At 38.8% G+C, this 20289-nt stretch overlaps 1 protein-coding gene and 1 non-coding gene across 5 annotated transcripts; one reads left to right on the top strand and one right to left on the bottom strand.

The window, feature by feature from the left end:
- The first annotated feature begins 943 nt into the window (after window positions 1-943).
- Window positions 944-19365, top strand: HNRNPU (heterogeneous nuclear ribonucleoprotein U). Of its 4 annotated transcripts, XR_012913558.1 has the most exons (16): window positions 944-1888; window positions 2754-2865; window positions 2951-3024; window positions 5063-5202; window positions 5715-5814; window positions 6248-6360; window positions 6765-7028; window positions 7351-7470; window positions 8217-8345; window positions 8448-8616; window positions 8896-9150; window positions 9456-9640; window positions 10012-10083; window positions 10520-16110; window positions 18141-18243; window positions 18844-19365. XR_012913558.1 is itself a non-coding variant. In XM_012751267.3 (14 exons), the coding sequence occupies exons 1-14, from the start codon at window positions 1201-1203 to the stop codon at window positions 10571-10573; spliced, it is 2475 nt and encodes an 824-aa protein (XP_012606721.1). In that variant the 5' UTR covers window positions 944-1200; the 3' UTR covers window positions 10574-19365. The 4 variants fall into 4 exon arrangements, 1 of the variants encoding a protein (XP_012606721.1); XR_012913559.1 differs by having other exon boundaries at window positions 944-1831; window positions 10520-18243; XR_012913557.1 differs by having other exon boundaries at window positions 10520-18243.
- On the bottom strand, window positions 15142-15265 carry LOC142862523 (small nucleolar RNA ACA64). The gene has a single exon (XR_012913607.1). It is a non-coding gene; the product is annotated as a small nucleolar RNA ACA64 (small nucleolar RNA).
- Window positions 19366-20289: the final 924 nt, after the last annotated feature.

Below are 20289 nucleotides of genomic sequence, written 5' to 3'. Positions count from 1 at the left end.
AGTCTAATTTTTGCTTTTTAAACAAAATTCCAGCCCTTTATTCTCCATGAGCTGTAAGAGTTTCAGCATGATTTGGTCAGGAGTATTTCTACAGGAATAATAGGAAGACCCAAGCGTATGACCTCGCTGGGTCTCATCCTCACCGTTAGCTATTGGGAACATGTAACCAGACGACTAGGTCCTAAATTGGACAGAACAAGTCTTACAGAAGGGCCGTCTTTTTGGTAGGCATAGAAAACTGAGAAATATTCCAGGGCTATTAATACCATCTGAATAGCTGCTATGAAAAGGGTGGTAAATTACGTTTTGCAGTACAGAGAAGCAAAGCAAGCCTCTAATTCCTAGGCCCTGCACAAGGGGTTGTGGAAGAGACAAAAGAAAAGCTCTGCCCTCGTCCTTCTAGAACTTAAAATTTAATTCGCAAGGCAGGACTTACAAAAATTAACCTAAATGCAGTATTACGCAGGGGAAAAAACCCCTCCATATAACATTCGCCAATTCGTGTTATACCAGTCAAAATGAAACAAATTGTAAGGAGTTTTAAACGAATAGCTGGAGAAACATATAAGAAGGGAATCTAAGATGGAAGAAAGGGTGGAGGATTCGAGTCGAAATGCCAAGTTGAAGACTGAAGGAAAGCACTAGGGTAAAGCAGCCTCCAGACTGGAAAGGCAAAGAGCAAAACGAGTATTGCCACCAAAGAACCAGAAAGACCAATAGACTTTGCAGTGGGCCGGTTTAACTGAAAGGCGGTTTCCTTTTCCCCCATTTGCTCAGTCCCCATTGGAAGCGCACTGCGCGGCCTGCGCCGCGCTCTCGGCCGGGCTCGGCGTGGGGGCGGGGAGGCAAGTACGCTCCTGGGCGGGGCCGAGCGCGGGCGCGCTCCGGCTTCCCTCCTGCGCGGCGCTCCCGTCAGCGCAGGGGGCGGGGCGGCTATATTACGTGCGCGGCGCCGCCCCTGCGAGAGGACGTTGCGTGCTCGCTCGCGCCAGGCGAGTCTCCGCGTCTCCCTCGCGAACTCGGTGAAAGGAATTGGCGCCGTTCGACACCAGGCGGATCCGCTCTGCAGCACGAACCCACCTCCAGCCGCAGCCGCAGCCGCCGCCCGGGCCGAGGAGCAGCCGCAGCAGCCGCCACCAGTGGCCGAGCGAGCGGAGCCCAGTTTGAGCCAGCGCCTAGCGGTGAATTGGGGCCCTCACCATGAGTTCCTCGCCTGTTAATGTAAAAAAGCTGAAGGTGTCGGAGCTGAAAGAGGAGCTTAAGAAGCGGCGCCTTTCTGACAAGGGGCTCAAGGCCGAGCTCATGGAGCGACTCCAGGCCGCGCTGGACGACGAGGAGGCCGGGGGCCGCCCCGCCATGGAGCCCGGGAACGGCAGCCTAGACCTGGGCGGAGATTCCGCCGGGCGCTCGGGAGCAGGCCTCGAGCAGGAGGCCGCGACCGGCGGCGACGAGGAAGAGGAGGAGGAGGAAGAGGAGGAGGAAGGGATCACCGCCCTGGATGGCGACCAGATGGAGATAGGAGAGGAGAACGGGGCCGCGGGGGCGGCCGACTCGGGCCCGATGGAGGAGGAGGCCGCCTCGGAAGACGAGAACGGCGACGATCAGGGTTTCCAGGAAGGGGAGGATGAGCTCGGAGACGAGGAGGAAGGCGCGGGCGACGAGAACGGGCACGGGGAGCAGCAGCCTCAACCGCCGGCGACGCCGCAGCAACAGACCCAACAGCAGCGCGGGGCCGCCAAGGAGGCCGCGGGGAAGAGCAGCGGCCCCACCTCGCTTTTCGCGGTGACGGTGGCGCCGCCCGGGGCGAGGCAGGGCCAGCAGCAGGCGGGAGGTAAGAAGAAGGCGGAAGGCGGCGGAGGCGGCGGTCGCCCCGGGGCTCCGGCGGCGGGTGAGTGCTGCGTTGTACGTTGCGCGCGGCGGGAGGCCCGCGCGGGTGGGGACCGTGCCCCAGGCCTGCCGGAGCCCCGCGGGGGGAGGGAGCCCCGGGCGGGCGGGGGCCGCGGTGCGGGGGCCGGGCGGAGGCCGGCGGTGGGGGAGGGGTGCGGGGAATCCCGGATTAGCCCGGAGGCCTCGGGCTCGGTGTGTGTGTGACGGTGGTGGCAGCGCCTCCATTATGTGGCACGGGAGCCGGGGGGAGCTGCAGCTGCCGCTGGAGGGGGAGGAGCCGCGGGCGGCGGGAGGGAGCCCGGTCGGCCCGCGGTGGCGCCGTCGCGCTGCGTGCGCGCGGTGCGGGCACATGTCTCGGGGGGAGGGGAGAGGCCCGAGGTCCCGGGGCGGGCGCGCTTTGGCGGCTCCTGGCCGCTGTATTGTGCAAGGAACGCAGGGGCTCGGCGTGACGTCACTTCCGGCGGGAGGAGCCGGGCGGGGAGAGTGGGGCGGAAGATCAGTACAATGCGGCCGCGGGGAGCGCGGGCCCGGGTGGGGGAGGGGAGGGCCGCGCGAGCCCGCTCGGCTCCTCCCCCCTTCCTGAACTCTCGTCGGGTTGCACGTGGGCTCTGGGCCTGGGCCGCGCTATTTTTCTTTACCTTTCTCGAATAATCGAGTAGACTGGGAAAATTACTAACGTCTTTAGAGTGCGTCACTAACTCCAAGCTGATCTTAGATTACATTTGCTTCATCGATTATAATATAATTAAACAGGGTAAAGACGAGCTGCTATGCGCCTCAAAAGGGAAAAGGTGGCTTTTTTTTTTTTTTTTTTTAGTTTTTTTCTTTGGCGCTTTGGCCTCTTATAGCAGTGTTGTGTGTTTTAGGAGACGGCAAAACAGAGCAGAAAGGCGGAGATAAAAAGAGAGGTGTTAAAAGACCTCGAGAAGATCATGGCCGTGGATATTTTGAGTACATTGAAGAGAACAAATATAGCAGGTAGAGAATGCTTACCTAGTTTATTGTCGCCCATTATTTATTCCTTGATGGGCGTGGTATATCAGGAGACAATTCTGTCTTGCAGAGCCAAATCTCCTCAGCCACCTGTTGAAGAAGAAGATGAACACTTCGATGACACAGTGGTTTGTCTTGATACTTGTAAGTGAAGCTCTTTCTCCCCTTCTCTCCTCGTGTTATCAAATGGCGGTGGTTTTTTTGGTGCCAGCATGTTAAAAAAACAATGCAGTGTGTTGAACTTAAGTGTAGAAAACTTAGGTTAGTTTTTTAAAAGCAGGGAGATAAAGGCTTATTTGCATTACAGGACTTTAATATTTCGTTCGGCATGGGTTGTATTGATTATTTTTACAGGCTCTAGCATTTTATGTTTTTATGACTTGGAAGTTCTCATTCTTAGGAATGTAAAATTAATGTCAATTTTTGACTAGCTAATGGAAACTTGTAACAAAACTACCTATAATTTGTTTTTGTAGGCTTCTACAATAAAGTAATTTCATTTTTTGTGGAACTATATTAAGTGAGCTATTTGGGCTAAATATTTACTGATAACTTTCCCCATTAGCACACAAGTATATCCCTATTCTAAAAGATTGTAATATTATTTTTTCAATAACTGCTCTTTTGTTCTCAATTCCAGTTCAGTAGCTGCTGCTTTAACATAAGTTGATTTCTTCCAAAGACCTGGGGCAGCAGCAGTGGGCTATCACTGGGCCACTAGCTTTCTTCAGCAGCGAATGGTATCAATGGCAGCACTGTAAATACTGCTACTTTACCCAGTTGGGTTGCAATTGAGTATGAGGAAGTATTGCAAACCTCTAAATGGGCCTTAGCTGTCAGACTTGTATTTTTTTTTGTTGTTGTTTTAAAAAAAGTTGTTGGTTTAGTAATTATAATTAGAAAGCACACAACTCTTTTCATTGGGATAAATAGAACAAAGTGTAGAAAAAAGTGGTTGAAAAATAAGAGGTAAGGTGTCAGCCTGCTTTGTTTGTTAGATGTAAGGAGTTGAAGCTTAGATTCTCATGTTTTCTGGTACAAATTTGTTTTTATTCAGATTTGTAAGACAGTGTAAATGTAAGAGTGTGATTTCTTATTGACTATTCCTTACAGTTGAAATAGTCATTTGAGCCTTTAAAAGGAAAAAACTGCAGGTGGAAAAGTAGTTGATTCGAAAGATTTATGTCAAATTTAGTTGCTTAAATATTGTTCTCTAGGAATTGGCGGGATATCAAAGCAGTGATTTAAGAAGGTAATGCTGTTGTCATAGGCTTTTAACAGATCAGCTAAGAATATCAATTTGTTGAGTGCAACATTGGGTTTGAACACAGTTTGTTGAATTAGAAATTCTAGTGATTAGGAATTTTAGGAGGAAAGCTAATTTAACAAAAATTTCAAACTGTAAGTTTAATTCTCTCTCATCAGTAAAAACTCCTAAAGAAAACAGCCTTCTAACTTGAGTTTAGCTGTCCCTCAAGTGAGAACTCTGAGAAGGGTGCATACTAATGAGCCAGTGACCCATAGGTAGCTAGGTTAAAGACACTGGATTTGGATAATCCGGGAAGTGGTTAATCCCTAATTGTTACTAGTAGGCAAACCTACTAGTAGGGGAAAGAGGACCTACAATGCTGTATGACAGCATTTGATGACCAAGTTTGTACTTTGTAGATTTAGGCTGTTTTCACAAGTTTTAGGAAAGAATTCAGGAACTAGACCCTGGGTGTTAAGTTACAAAGTGCAGAATCAACAGCTCATACTTTATTTTAAAATATTTGGTCGTGGCCTCCCTTCAGTTTTATTGTGGCACTGGTAAATTCTACCTGGTTCTGGCATGCTTCACTTTGATTTCCTGCTATCTTCTACTGCTTGCCTCTAAATCAAGGTAAAGAGCAGAGCAGGTATGTATTAATGTCACATTGTCTTGATTATTTTATAAACTTAAATACACACTTTAAGTCTTGGTGTTAGTTTCATAGGCAGTACTCTTTAGTACATAATTCAAGAGTGACTTTTTGGTGGGAGTGGGGCTTAAACTGAAAATTGGAATAATCATGTGATGTGTAAAAATGTTTTATGCAGGATTAAGAAGTACATGCAAAAATTTAACCAAGTTTTGTCTACATAGCAGATAACGTTTACATTGGATATCAAATGAGTAATATGATACTTGATATGCTTACAGATAATTGTGATCTACATTTTAAAATATCAAGAGATCGCCTCAGTGCTTCTTCCCTTACTATGGAGAGTTTTGCTTTTCTTTGGGCTGGAGGAAGGGCATCTTATGGTGTGTCAAAAGGCAAAGTCTGTTTTGAGATGAAGGTAAAAGCAGTTTTGTGGATTATTTTTTCTTCTTTAAAAGAACCTTCGTGAATTTTCGTTTGCCTGACATAGCTAAACGTCAGTTTTCTGTGAATTAGGGGCTTTAGAACCTTTGTTTTTGGGACAGACAAGTTTGTTATATCAGGACTTACCATATATAGAGCCAGGTCATTTTATCAGGGACTTGAAATGGCCACCAAAGAGTTAAAAGAAAAACAGGTTAAAGGTATATTTTAACTGGCTTTGAGAATTGAGAAATGTACATTAAACATATTAACTGTTCTTTCATATGTGAGCCAGTCAAGTATCAAACTTTTTCAATTTCAAGTTGTAGGCACTTACATCAATTTTTAAACTTCTTGTGATTGGGGATAGGGAGGGGAAAGGTGAGGCAGAGTCAGGTGTCTTTTTGTTTAATAGCTAGAGAAGAATTAGCCCATAGTCCATGTGAAATAAGCCAGAGTTAAGAGTTTACCTTCCTGGGTTTAATCATTTAATGATTTGACTTTCAGGTTACAGAGAAGATCCCAGTAAGGCATTTATATACAAAAGATATTGACATCCATGAAGTTCGGATTGGCTGGTCACTAACCACAAGTGGAATGTTGCTTGGTAAAGTTTACATTTTGACTACTGTGGGTTTATGAAAGTTTAGGGTCTTAAGTATTTTATAATAGAAGGCATTCTAAAACTTTTGCCTGTTTTTATCTATTCATTTTGTTACTATTTTAGAACGAGGTAATACCAGCACATACAGGTGTAGACACAGGCTAAATTTTAGTTTTTGTTCCTTCATGATTGATTAAGTTTAAGACTGATGGTTACAATAGTCTTTACCTGTGACACAAGATTTGTCAACTAATTTTATTTGTATTTTTGTGTGTATGTATGTATATCTCCTATCAATTCAGTATCTGGTTCAGAAGTACATAAATCAAAATGTCAGATTATTAAGTTACGTACTCATCATTTCTCTTGCAACCTTCATCTTACGTATAATACAGAATAGATGGGATTGTTTTTAAAAGTTAACTATTTTCCTTAGGTGAAGAAGAATTTTCCTATGGGTATTCTTTAAAAGGAATAAAAACGTGCAACTGTGAGACTGAAGATTACGGAGAGAAATTTGATGAAAATGATGTGATTACGTGTTTTGCTGTAAGTTATAGCTAAATTTCTGTATAAATGGCAAATTAGCTACATCTATGAATTTAAAAAAAAACTACATCTTTGTTAGCCTTCAGTATGTTCTATAAATACGTGAACCAGCCCTGGGTTAAAGACTTCATTTAGCAGTTGAACTGGGAGAATACAGAAAATATTTGAGGTAGAAATCACTAAGTCATTTTGAGTGAAAAGTATTAAACATGAAGTTTGGCCTGAAAATCTATCCCGTCTTCCAGGACGATATCATTTCTGGTTCTGGATAAATACGTGTTTCAGTGTTTATAAACATCCAAGATTTAACAGGATAGCTTTGTTATTTGAATTTTAAAGTTTTTTAGGAAGCTTACAGGAGGCAGCTTTATTTAAACTTACAGATTATTTTTCCTGTTTAACAGAACTTTGAAAGTGATGAAGTAGAACTCTCCTATGCTAAGAATGGACAAGATCTTGGTGTTGCCTTCAAAATCAGTAAGGAAGTTCTTGCTGGACGGCCACTCTTCCCACATGTTCTCTGCCACAACTGTGCAGTTGAATTTAATTTTGGTCAGAAGGAAAAGCCATATTTTCCAATACCTGAAGAATATACTTTCATCCAGAATGTTCCCTTAGAGGATCGAGTGAGAGGACCCAAGGGGCCTGAAGAAAAGAAAGATTGTGAAGTAAGTGGCTTTGGGGGGAGGGGAGGGAACTGCAGCATTTGATTGAACTGAACATTGCTTTTGCTTGGCAAAAATGGCATTTAGAAGATCTGGATTAATCCTGTTCTGCTGTACATACAGCTCTTGACCAGTGATTTTCTCTTTTAAGTAGCTTTTTTGTTTACATGGAGTGTTAAACTTTACGTAAACAAATTAGCATAAGGACTATGGAAATTTAGCTATACATTGTTAAGCATTGTAAACTTTAAAACAATGTTTTTAAATATCAGGTGGGCTATAATGATTAAACTGTGAAATGACATTTTTTTCCTTTCCACTATAGGTCGTGATGATGATTGGCTTGCCAGGAGCTGGTAAAACTACCTGGGTTACTAAACATGCAGCAGAAAATCCAGGGAAATACAACATTCTTGGAACAAATACCATTATGGATAAAATGATGGTAAGTAATGTTTTGGGGCCTAATCTCAGCATTTAAAATATACCAGGAGGTATTCTAGGTAAGTCTTTTGCCCACTGTTACTATCCTTTTTTTTTTTCTTTTTTGAGACAGAGTCTCACTTGTTGCCCAGGCTAGAGTGAGTGCTGTGGCATCAGCCTAGCTCACAGCAACCTCAAACTCCTGGGTTCAAGCGATCCTCCTGCCTCAGCCTCCAGAGTAGCTGGGACTACAGGCATGTGCCACCATGCCCGGCTAATTTTTTCTATATATATTAGTTGGCCAATTAATTTCTTTCTATTTATAGTAGAGACGAGGTCTCGCTCTTGCTCAGGCTGGTTTTGAACTCCTGACCTTGAGCAATCCGCCCGTCTCCGCCTCCCAGAGAGCTAGGATTACAGGCGTGAGCCACCGCGCCCGGCCTATTTTTTAATATAGTATCTTGAAGAAGGGTTGTGTGGGTTTAATTAAGAATTTTTTTACTTAAGCTATTTATGTGTAAGGTAAACTGCCTTCCAGTGGCTAGGCTTGTGTTTTTTCTATAGATTTTTTAATTTTCTGAACTCTAAAGCGTTTTGCTGCTAAACAGGATTAAATAGCATAGGGTCTTACATGATTAAGTGAGCTTCTTTCTATAGCATAAATAGATGAGAATAAGTTAAAATTGCCTACTTTTCATATAGATCCAAGCTGGTATTAAAGTCTTGAGATTCACAAATTTAAAGGAAAATTTTAACTTGAAAATACAGGTGGCAGGTTTTAAGAAGCAAATGGCAGATACTGGAAAACTGAATACACTGTTGCAGAGAGCCCCACAGTGTCTTGGAAAGTTTATTGAGATTGCTGCCCGAAAGAAGAGAAATTTCATTCTGGATCAGGTAAGCTGAAGATTTGAAGTTGAAAAATGTTAACTGACCATTGGGTTTGGTGTAGAATTAATGTTTAGGGTTACAAACATAAATTTTTTTTTTTTTTTTAAGACAAATGTGTCTGCTGCTGCCCAGAGGAGAAAAATGTGCCTGTTTGCAGGCTTCCAGCGAAAAGCTGTTGTAGTTTGCCCAAAAGATGAAGACTATAAGCAAAGAACACAAAAGAAAGCTGAAGTAGAGGGGAAGGACCTACCAGAACATGCAGTCCTCAAAATGAAAGGCATGGAATCTAATTCTGTTACTATGTTAAATCTGTTTATATGATTTATATCTGAAAAATTAACATTTTCTCTAGCTGTACTATTTAAGGAATTAGAATAATTTTTGGTAAATATGGGTGTGTTTGGTTTATTTCTGTTTATTTTTAGGAAAATGTTATTAAGCCATAAGTAGATATTATCTATTGAATTTTAAAGTCATTTAAGAATGGAAAGCTTTAGGATTAGAGATACTTGCTGAGGTGGGATTCTAAGCTAATAATTTGACTTTGTTTCCATAGGAAACTTTACCCTCCCAGAGGTAGCTGAGTGCTTTGATGAAATAACCTATGTTGAACTTCAGAAGGAGGAAGCCCAAAAACTTTTGGAGCAATATAAGGAAGAAAGCAAAAAGGCTCTTCCACCAGAAAAGAAACAAAACACTGGCTCAAAGAAGAGTAATAAAAATAAGAGTGGAAAGAACCAGTTTAACAGAGGTGGTGGCCATAGAGGACGAGGAGGATTCAATATGCGTGGTGGAAATTTCAGAGGGGGAGGCAAGTAAATTTTGACTGCTTGTATATTTATTTAGTTCAGGATCGAAAATAAGTGATAGTCTTATGGGTTTAGCTAAATTTAGCATAGAAAGTTTGTTCCTCATTGATGCTATGCTGTCATAATTTAAAGTATTCATATAATTTGAAATTAAATGCACTCGTTAAGTGAATGGTTACATTTAGACATTACTTTTGTCTTTAAACATTTAATTATGTTTTTTCAAAAATGAAGGAATGGTCCAGAACACTAATCTTTTGTGTAAGTAGGTATAACACAACAAAACTAAAACATTTCTTGTCTTTAGCTCCTGGTAATCGTGGTGGATATAATAGGAGGGGCAATATGCCACAGAGAGGTGGTGGCGGTGGTGGAAGTGGTGGAATCGGCTATCCGTACCCTCGTGGCCCTGTTTTTCCCAGCCGAGGTGGTTATTCAAACAGAGGGAATTACAACAGAGGTGGAATGCCCAACAGAGGGAACTACAACCAGGTAATGATTTAAGGTCCCTGGAGGGCACTGGTATAGCTGCATAATTTTGTGTGGAAAGTTGTAGGCCTATGTTGTGGGGTCTCAGTAATTTTAAGGAACATTATGTGTGCATTGGCATTAAGAAAGTGCAACTAGTGATGGTAAAATGAATCCACTTAATTTCAGTTTTTTAGGTACACACTGACTAGCAACAAGTTAGGTAGATTTCTCATAGTAGATAAAAATTAGAACACTTAAGCCAGCCGAGGGTGTGCAGAGTTTTTATATTCCCTTAAGATTAATGGCTAGCACCCTGTCCATTTCTGCCCCCTTTATACACTACTGACAAGCAGTTGGGCTCAGAGCTCCTGAAGAATTTTTCCTTTTTGTAGAACTTCAGAGGACGAGGAAACAATCGTGGCTACAAAAATCAATCTCAGGGCTACAACCAGTGGCAGCAGGGTGTAAGTAATTTCTTATGTGCTTATGTATGTTAATTGTATTTTGAGTTCCTAAGAATCAGTTTTGAAAAAGATCTTGTTCCAGACATTGAAGTATTTAGAAGTGTTAATAGGCAAGGTGTGAATTGTGTTGCAGTTTGATAGGTGGAGTTTGCTTATAACTTAATTTTTTAAATGAAGTAATGTTTAATACATATGGTTCTTTTTATTGCTAGCCTTAATTGTGTAAACTAACCAAGTCATGGTGTGTTTCCTTTTGTAATGTTTATTGATAATGAATATTAGAACTAACTATATGTGGTTTGATAGAAATCAGAGGTATGACAGGTATAAATTTGTTTCCAGCAATTACTCTGAATTAGATTCATTGTCATTTCCTAAAAGCAGTTTGAGTGGCTTATTGATGTTTTTTCTTTAAAAAAAAAATTTTCTCTTACAGCAATTCTGGGGTCAGAAGCCATGGAGTCAGCATTATCACCAAGGATATTATTGAATACCCAAATAAAACGAACTGATACATATTTCTCCAAAACCTTCACAAGAAGTCGACTGTTTTCTTTAGTAGGCTAACTTTTTAAACATTCCACAAGAGGAAGTGCCTGCGGGTTCCTTTTTTAGAAGCTTTGTGGGTTGATTTTTTTTTCTTTTCTTTTTTGTACATTTTTAATTGCAGTTTTAAAGTGAATCGTAAGAGAACCTCAGCATTGTGCACGATAAGAGAATGTGTCAGTATTTCAGGGTTCTACATTTTATCTGTAAAATGTGACTTTTTTTTTTATCACAACAAAAGTAAAATGTTGCTTTGTACCTGGTGTCTTTTATTAAGAATTTACTCCCCCCATTTCTCACAGAGAATAACAGTCGGGAGTCATTGTCACAATATAATAGAAATGTTAGCAACCAGATTCATGTAAGGACTAAGTGGTCCTCATGAATTGCATAAGACTCTGTACTGCTCACATTACACTCCATCCTCTCTGTAGTTTGCCGGGTAGTGGAGGGGGTAAGCTAAATAGTTTCTGACAATAACTGGGAATGCTTTTTCTTGTTAAGTAACAATGGAATTGGCATAATTGGGGAATGAACATTAAAAACTTGGAACTAAGATAGAGAAGATGGAGTGTATGTAGAAGGGCTGTTAAAAATGTAAATCTTGGTTGCATTATTTGTGGAGGCTCAAACTTGTGAAGGTTAAATACCATAATTTTTCCATTTGTTCTGCATTTTGATTCTGAAAAGAAAGCTGGCTTTGCCCATTTCTTATTAAAAAAACTTGTTGTAAATCCAGTTGTCTAATGGGATCTATATGAAGTTAGCTATGTCTGTATGCCCTTCTCCCACAAAATACTGTATAACTAGTGTGCTTGTAGTAGTTAACTCCACCATCTTTGTAAGCTAATGAAATTGTGAGTCACCCATTTATATCTTAATTTTTAATCATGTCAGTTCTTGAATGGGTATCTCCTTAGCCTGCTGATTTCTTTTTCTTTCTAAAGAAAGTGGGTGGAGAAATTAATTTAGACGTTTGTTTGCAATAAAAAGAATTCATTTTACTCTTGTTTTGGGATTCTCGCCATCAAGGTTCAAAATCCCTTTATATAACTCCCCAAGAGGAGAGATTTTAAGTGTGTGCTTTCTGGACAGCTTATTCTTTACTCTGTACTTAGAACATTTAGGTTTTAAAAACTTAAATGTATGCTGACAAATGATTTATACTTATAAAGAAAAGTTGAATTCTTCCCTTCCCCTCCCCCCAGACAACTTTTATCATTTAATGAGGGGAAAAGGTGCTGGCTGGGAGAAGTTAACACAGTTTATCATCTTTACAAAATGCTAATGGCTGTCCTCAACTGATTATTTTATATACATATATGAGATACATGAAACTCTGGGAACAGATGCTTTTAGAAGCCATCATGCAAGCCAGTCATTGATTTCACTACTACACAACACTGCTAACTTAACTGTAGCTATGTGATAACATTGGATCCCCTAATTGTAATTTTATTGGGTTTGCACAGAACACTTTAATCTTCCCCTCACTACGTGAAGTGAGGAATCAGGAGTCAAACTGTAGAACTAAAATTTGACTTCAGTCTAGTGTTTTGTTGGTGTTTTCAGGTTGCTTCTGGTAAGTTTAGGTGTGCTGTATTTCTGATTGCCTAGAATTTTGTTGTAGTCTTTTAAAATCAGATTTTTAACTTGAATTCATATTCCTAGGAAATTTTTTCGGCAAGCTAGAGTTTTAGATGGTGGTGTAGGTTTAGTTGAGAAATTTTTAGAACAAAAGCTAATCCTTGATTAATGTAGGATACTTAACAGTTTCAAGGTAGTGTCTTGAATTTTTGTCTTTTTAGCAATTCTAGCAACCATTGGGCTGAGCTACTTTTCATTATACGTTACTGTTAGATTGCATAGATATACCCAGAGGAAAAATTTAAAACGTCATTCTAATGTTTAGGTGTCCTAAAGTTTTCATTTGTGCCTTTAAGAAATTTTAAATATACCTTCTAGTTGAGAATTGCTTTATTAAGGAATTGAATTCATAATTACAATAGGAAAGAAATGGTCAAATAACACTAAGTAGACTATTACATAGTCCAGAGAATTTTGGAAGGAGAGAAGGGATAGGTAAAAAACTCTGTTCAGGAAAATGTTAAGATTTTAAGCAATCAAGATTAGAATTAAGTGATGTGGAACAAATAATATTAAAGTATTGAAAAATTTCAGAAAAAATGCACCAAATAGCAAGCAAAAGGGAGAAAAATAGGGAAGTTAAGAAATGCCGGGTTCTGGAAGAAAAATATCTGTGAATGAGAAACTTGATTTAGATTTATTGTTCGCCCAATTGCAATGCCATACAAATCTGAATAGACTATAGACTTAATGAGGAACAAATTCTGACTAACCACAGAAAACTCAGATTGTGGTTAGTTTAAGGGGTGCTCTCCTAGGAAGTTGTGTAGGTAATGTTATATGCTTCGTGAAAAATAGGATTGATTTAGCTACAGTATGAAAACAGTATAGAGGTTAATGAAGAAAGAAAACAAACTTAAATTGATGTAAGATAGAAATGGTAAAATCATTGTGTTGAAAGTTTTCCTCTGGTAGGTTATATTATACTCAGTCTAGCCTTTGAAGGGCTCTGGTTCTAACTTACTAAGAAATCAATGACTAGCTTCTTCTGACCTTAATTTCCAGATAGCAAGATGAAATCATGCAGTGACAAAAGGAAGCAGTATTAAATCTGTAGAAACAATAAGCTAATTTGCCTAGGCTATATCCCATGTAAAAATTAGAAATATGAACCTAGATGTCCTGAGTTCTATCTAAGTAACAAGGTATTTACTCATAAAGGCAATTTTTTTTTGAAAAACTATTTAAAATTTTTCTAGGAAATATACCTAATATTTTTGAGGGCTTTTCACCCTGGGGATTTTATACTTAAGACTGATAAACCTATGTTTAACATTTGCCTCACTTATGTGGAAATTGGATGGCGTGTTTTTCTGTAAACTTGTTCATAACATAAATTGGCTTTTTACCTTAGGACCATGTCTATAATGGGGACCTCTGCATGAATATAATGACATATTTTAATAGCTTTTAAGGCAGTGGTATAGACATGGATATAAAGACTTAATTATAGATCTTCTAAGAGTATATTTGATTTTTTTTTTAAAAGCCAAAACTAGAATAATTGTAGTTTAGTGAGAAAAGCATAATCACCTCTTAGAGCCCACGTATTTAGTGTCTGTTATGGGACATGATATGTGGATATATTACAAAAAGTTTCCATAAATCTCTTCTATGCACAAATGTATACAATATTGTATCTGAGTCTAAGCTTTGTCATTTATTGTTCTGTAACACTGGAGCTCTGAGATTGAGGTGTTGAGAATTTGTGAAAAACTGGGTATAAGTTTTAACATTTTAATAGTAGTTAGTAAAAATAAGAATATATATGTTAAGGCCTAAGAATAGGTTGCAATACCTATGCACTGGGACTTGAGCATAAATTTTAGTAAACATTAGTGCTTTCAGCAAGAATCTGAGTTTCCGAACAGTAATTTGAATTTATTAGTCATACAAACCACATGTCTGCTTCAATTGCTAATTGCCTAACCTTAACCTTAAAATACTCAGTTAAATTGCAGTACCCTTTGTAGAAAGCCTTTTTGTTTTTAGCTTTTGAAGGGTTTATTTTGGCCATAGCTATTCCTCACCTACATTTTGAAAACATGAAAGTGATCTAGCTAGTTAATTTTAGTGCTTGAGTTTTTAGTTTTTCAGGCTGCTCTTGAATCATCTATAAGGTTTCTTAAAAATCTATTAGTACTAGAGGTCCATGTTTATAAAATAAGGATTAAAAGTACTTTGTCCAGCTCACTCATGTAGCATTGACTTTTGTCTTACCCTCGCTGGTAACCTTGATCTTTAGGCCCTTTAGAATTTGAAAGTGAGTTACAGTACTTACTGAAGTAATGTGTATCCCTTGAGTGTGTTGGAATATATTAAAAACCAGGGCTCCCTAAATACGTAGACATTCCACAATTTAAATTTATGTGTATGTTTATGAAATAGAACAATTGAAACAACCTACCTTAAGGTATAGTTTTCAGTATGTTTAGCTACATATGTATGCTAGTTTATTTGGCATCTCACTTATGTCAATCTTGAATCATGCAGAACAGCTGGACCTCAGAAAAAGAACTTATTTTGAGAAATAGCTAAAATAGATCGTATATTTACATTAAGACATACTTTCATGTCCTAGCCAATTGACTAAAGATACAAGTGATTAAGCTTAATTAGTTGTCTCAAGAACTTCATTTAGTCTATAAGGAATAGTAGATTGGAAATAGAAGGATTAAAATTTATAATGTTAATTGGAATTATTCAGAAAATATGACACCTTTATAGTGGAATTGATAGTTGTGGTAGGAAAGCAAATGTTGAAGATAAGTGACAGGCCAGAACCACTGATTCACTGCTTGGTTAGGTGAGTAGTTAGGACTAGGAACATTTTGTTATCTAATTTTTTTTTTTTTTTCCTGCGGCGCCTGTCGGGGCCTGGGTTTCACCGCCGCACACGAGGCAGTGGGCGCTGAGCTGAGGCCCCCACTGGCTCTGGGCGCCGCATCTCACCCCTGGCCACGGCCAATGTTATCTAATTATTGCCTAGGAATGTTGTTTAATTTCTTTTTTATGCCAGGATTCGGCTTATGTTTGGATTTTGACAAGGAATGCGTTTTGCTCTTAAAGCTGAATCTGGGCGTGAGAAACTACATACTATAGTTGAAAGTGATACGATGTTAAATGATAGTGTAGAAATGTTTTCTAGAAAAGTTTAGTTCCTTGTTACACTTACAATCACTGAGCTGTCCAATGGCATAGTTACTCATGAGCATGTCCAGCCTGAGTGTCCACACTCCCCGAAATTAATGCAGGGATTACAGGCTGGAGAGCTAACATAGCATCTAACTGATAAACACTGAATTATTGTTTGTGGCATGTTCTTCTGCTTTTCCTTTAACCAGTACCATTCCATGACCTTCACAGGAAGTAAAATCAGTTTTTCCAGTAAAATATACTTTGCAAACACAGTATAGCCACAAGTTGGTATCAGCCAAAAAATTTTTCAAAATTTTAAAGCCACCCAGAACTGATTAGTATAGACGTGTAATTTATAACGGTGACAGATGCTTTGAAAGTACTAAAGTATGCATAGAGAAGATGAGATAAAATTAATACTTCACATGAATGATTGGGGCTTATTTGAATGGCAACAAAATGATTCTGAGGTAGTCTGTATCAGTTGTTTGTAAAGGGAAACCTGGAGAGTCATGGTCAAGTATAAGAACACAAGGTTCCAACTGACTTTTTTTTTTTTTTTTTGAAAAGTAATAAAGCAAAAAGAAATGATGTGCTGATTTAAATTTCATCTCCTTTTCCTTAGTCTGTCCATGTGAATGTGCTGTGTGGAAGAGTTAAAGGGCCCAACTAAATGTGTTCCAGTGATTCCAATAGGTATTCCAAATTAATTGCTTGTACATTTAGCAATTGTTATGTTAGGCTTCCAGGATCATCTTAAATAGGACTCTAATTGTTTAAAAAGATGGGGGGGGGAGTAATTGATAATCAGATGGACAGATTCTCTGTAACAGAAAAGGTTCTAATTTCTTCTTTGCATACCTGGAGTATCTCTTAGCAATTGGCAGACCTCTTGTTTAGGTTTAGGGGAGTATATGCAAGTAAAACCTGAGTCCTTTCCAGGTTAGATCCATTTTCTTGGTGGCTCCAATTCCTTCTCTTTAACTTTGCAAGACATTTAACATCGTCCCTACTTGTGGGGCTTTAAAAAGAAAAAATTAGCTGAATTTAAGATTCAGACTTAACAGGGTTTAAGTAAATATAGTGTTCTAATGAAAAACAATGAGACTAGGATGGGATACCTTCCCGTCCTCAATTTCCAAAAATCTTCTTTGCATTTATACTAAATACACAACTACTCCTTTTTACTAGCTTTTCAAAATTTGGAAGGAATGGGAAAGCTTGGTGTGAGCTCTTGATTGTGTCAGTCCCCAGAGCATTTAATTTTAAGTTTCCCTGAAAAAGACTTGATAAGCTTAGAGAAAACTTACTTTTCCCCCTATGTATTCCAGAATAATGTCTAAGTGAAATGAGAGGACGTGGGTGCTGTTGTGATTCCAAATGTCAGGGTTTGCTTCTTAATGAAATATAGCTCTGCTCACAAATAAAATGCAATATAATGACTTCTGAAGAGCATGTAACTTGAGGTTTCATAATCCTGTTCATTTGAGAAAAACCATAAAACTAGAAAAGGAAAACATTCAAAAATAAGCTTTGAATACAGATGGTAAGGCTAAGGCATGTTTTATTTCACATGACTTTCATGATGATTTGTCTTTATAGGGGAAGAAACATTTCTATGGGAACCTAACCCCTTAAGAAACCAGTATATGCAGATAGGTTACTTTGATATCCCTTAAGGGTGTGCCATATAATGGGTGGTTTATAACATACCAGACTTGATTATTCCTAGAAAAAGCAGAACAGATAACAACCTTTAAACACTGACAAATTTAAAGTGAACAATAGAAACCTCTTAAAATTAGTATTTGCCTTTTGCCTTCGCAAGATAAAAATACTCATGTCATCCTTACTCTAGAAAATGGAAGAGTAAGGTGGATGCAATGGTTGAAAAAGCACTCAAATATTTGCAACACATGTCTAGTGCTCATATTACAAACTTTAAAATGTAACACTTTCATGATAAAACTTTTTGTCCTCCATCTTCCCTTATAATGAAAAATTTAAAAACATTTTAAAATGGAACTTAATGTGCAAAGTAAGCTGTGTAAAATACCAGTATTCGGGTGGTAGAGGATATTGGTATATTGACCTGACATGATTACTGGACTATTTTAATATGCTTCCAGAAAATACTTTATTCTAGAGGACCATTGAAAATCAGAATTATAGCAATCGTTTTAATTTTTCTACTTTCCTTGTTAAGGTCTTCTGCTTACCCCCAAAATAGTGTATGTCTTAACATGACTTAAAGGGGTGCCTTGACCCCCATCGCAGATTTTTATCTAGGAATAGAAGGATTCAAACCCTATTTGTTATCTAGCTCTTTGCTGAAAAGTGCATAAACAAGAATCCTGAATTTATTATATAGACCTCCTCGCATTATATAATCGAAGCAAAGGGAAACCAGCGATGGAGTAGAGGTACGTAGACTAAAGAGATGCTTGCAAATCAAATAATGGTACCAGGGATAGTCAGTTTCTTGTTGACAAGCTCAAGTCATTATACATTCCAAATCCAGAGAAAAGCTAGTTTAATTTGAAATTCCCTAAGGTCCTTTTACTGAGATGGAAAAGCAAGTAGTCAAGGAAAAACAAAAGAGGGAGGGGCAAAGGGAAGGGGGAAATGCATACGGCACTAGGAAGATTTTTTAAAAAGTAGATAATGATAGATAAGCCACAAAAAGCTTTTAAGACTACTAATGACCACAATTCTATTTTAATCAGCTATTTAGCTGGTACCTACTGCTATGTCACCTAGTGTGAAATTTCGGAATTAATGGAACAATGAAGGAAGCAGTGCTCTGGAGGCTCCATGTGGGCATGGAAGGTAGGTTACTCTTTATAGTTTAAGATTTACAAAGTGTGAAAGTCTAGATGAGAGGGGAACTTGGACACCATTTGGTGGTGAGCATTCAATCTAATGCATTTTTTTACTATAATTGTGCCAGATACTTAGTTGAGAATATAAAGATAAAAATGAACAAGGTTCTTGCCAACAAGAAACTAGGCTCTATGCACTAGTGGTGGTAGCAGATACCAGTGACCAACAAAAGTCAACTATTAAAACAGATAAAACATAGTATTGAGAACTTAAGTGAAAAGGTGATTAATCCTCAGAGGTTAGTGAGCAAAAGAATGGAAAGTTAACGGAGAAGGTAGAAAGGCATTTCCAATGGAATTAAATCGGATTAAGGTCAGGTCATGGTGGGCTGAAGTTTCGCATAACTTAATACAGTTTGGGTTTGGAAGTTTTATGGCAGAGTAGAAACTGATTGAAGTTAGTGGAAGTGTTGAGAACAATTATAAAATAATACATTTTGTAACATCTTAATAGTTCAAGAAGAAAATAAAGTTATTAATGATCATGCAATGACATTTTAAAAGTAATCCAACCAAATAAGTGTGTTACACCTTTGTTTTTATCCAGGTCTCCAATTTATACAATCACTCTGCTGTGAAAGTGAACTAACCTTGTTATTGGTGAAGGTGTTGGAAATTTGACCAGCCAAGAGGTTTGTTTCTCTTTTACTCATGGTAAGATGTAACTGCGGTATGCTAGAGGTAGAAGGGACTTTAATTACTTAATTCATCTGCCCAGTTTTACATGTTACATACATTAGAACATCAGTCCTCTTTATCCTCCAGTTCCATACTTTCAGATTCAATCAACTGCAGATCAAATGTATTGGGAAAACCAAACAATAACAATGCAACAACAAAAAAATACAAACATTAAACAATATAATGTAACAACTAGTTATACAGCGTTTGCATGGCATTAGATATTATAAATTATAAGAGATAATTTATGGGAGGCTGGGTACAGATACCTGTAATCCCAGATGTTTAGGAGGCTAAGACAGGAGGATTGCTCTGAGTACAGGACTTCGAAACCAGCCTGGGCAACAAAACACAGACACGGTCTCAAAAAAAAAAAAAAAATTAAAAACTACATGGCAGGTTGTGCATACTTATATGCCAATACTATTTTATAAAAGGAACTTGGGTATGTGCTGCAGATACCCAGAGATGACTGCATACAAGCTGAGAGCATAAGTAGTCTGTCCATACAGCTTGTTAAATACCAGATTATTAGTGTTCCAGATTGTTTAGTGCTCTTAGGTGTTTTCTCCCCTTCTTGCAGTGCTGCCTCTTAACTATGGGTGAATGTCACTTGGAATTCTAAATGATTATTTGGTTGAGATCAGTTTGAATAATGTAGACTGCACTTAACTTTGGTTTGTGCTAGTAAGAGTGGGCAGATCTTGCAAAATTGCATTTTCCTTTTTGTTAACCTTTTCTTAGCAATGTCCAAATCCCTCCTTTGGTGGCTGCTAGATTAGAATCAGTAAAAATTTTCTCTGAGAACATGTGTTTAACAGTGTCATTCACTGGTAGTTAAAGCACATGGTAAACCACACAACCTCTGTACCCTAACCCTCCTAGTGACAGCTAAAAGAAGGTGGTGGGCATGGGAGGGAAAATGCTCTCTTGTGATTGATCTGGAACAAGCCTCACTTTTTCTTGAAGACTTTCTTCCTTGCTCTATTTCACTGGCTTGCCATGATATTTCATCCTGTTGACTGTCTTTTCTTCAGTGTTTCTTTGTCACTTAAGCATCTAGCTGTGTTTTGTCGTATTTAACAGATCTTGAAAAATAATGTCTATTAATACTTCTCAAGAAAATAACTTCATTTCCTTAGAAAGGGAGAGAATGTCTGCTGGATGAATAAATATTGAGGATTTACTTGGATGTTGGGTAATTTTATACTTGTATTTTAAAGGATTTTTTAATGGGGGCAGCTGATTGACTTTCAAATGGCTTGTTTACATGAATGTAATGACATAAGTGTAATTTTACAGTTTTGCCATT

Source organism: Microcebus murinus, chromosome 19, assembly GCF_040939455.1.
Source record: "Microcebus murinus isolate Inina chromosome 19, M.murinus_Inina_mat1.0, whole genome shotgun sequence".
NCBI classification, from domain to species: Eukaryota; Metazoa; Chordata; class Mammalia; order Primates; family Cheirogaleidae; genus Microcebus; species Microcebus murinus.
The sequence above is the reverse complement of the archived record's forward strand: the minus strand, read 5'-3'. Positions and strand labels throughout refer to the sequence as shown.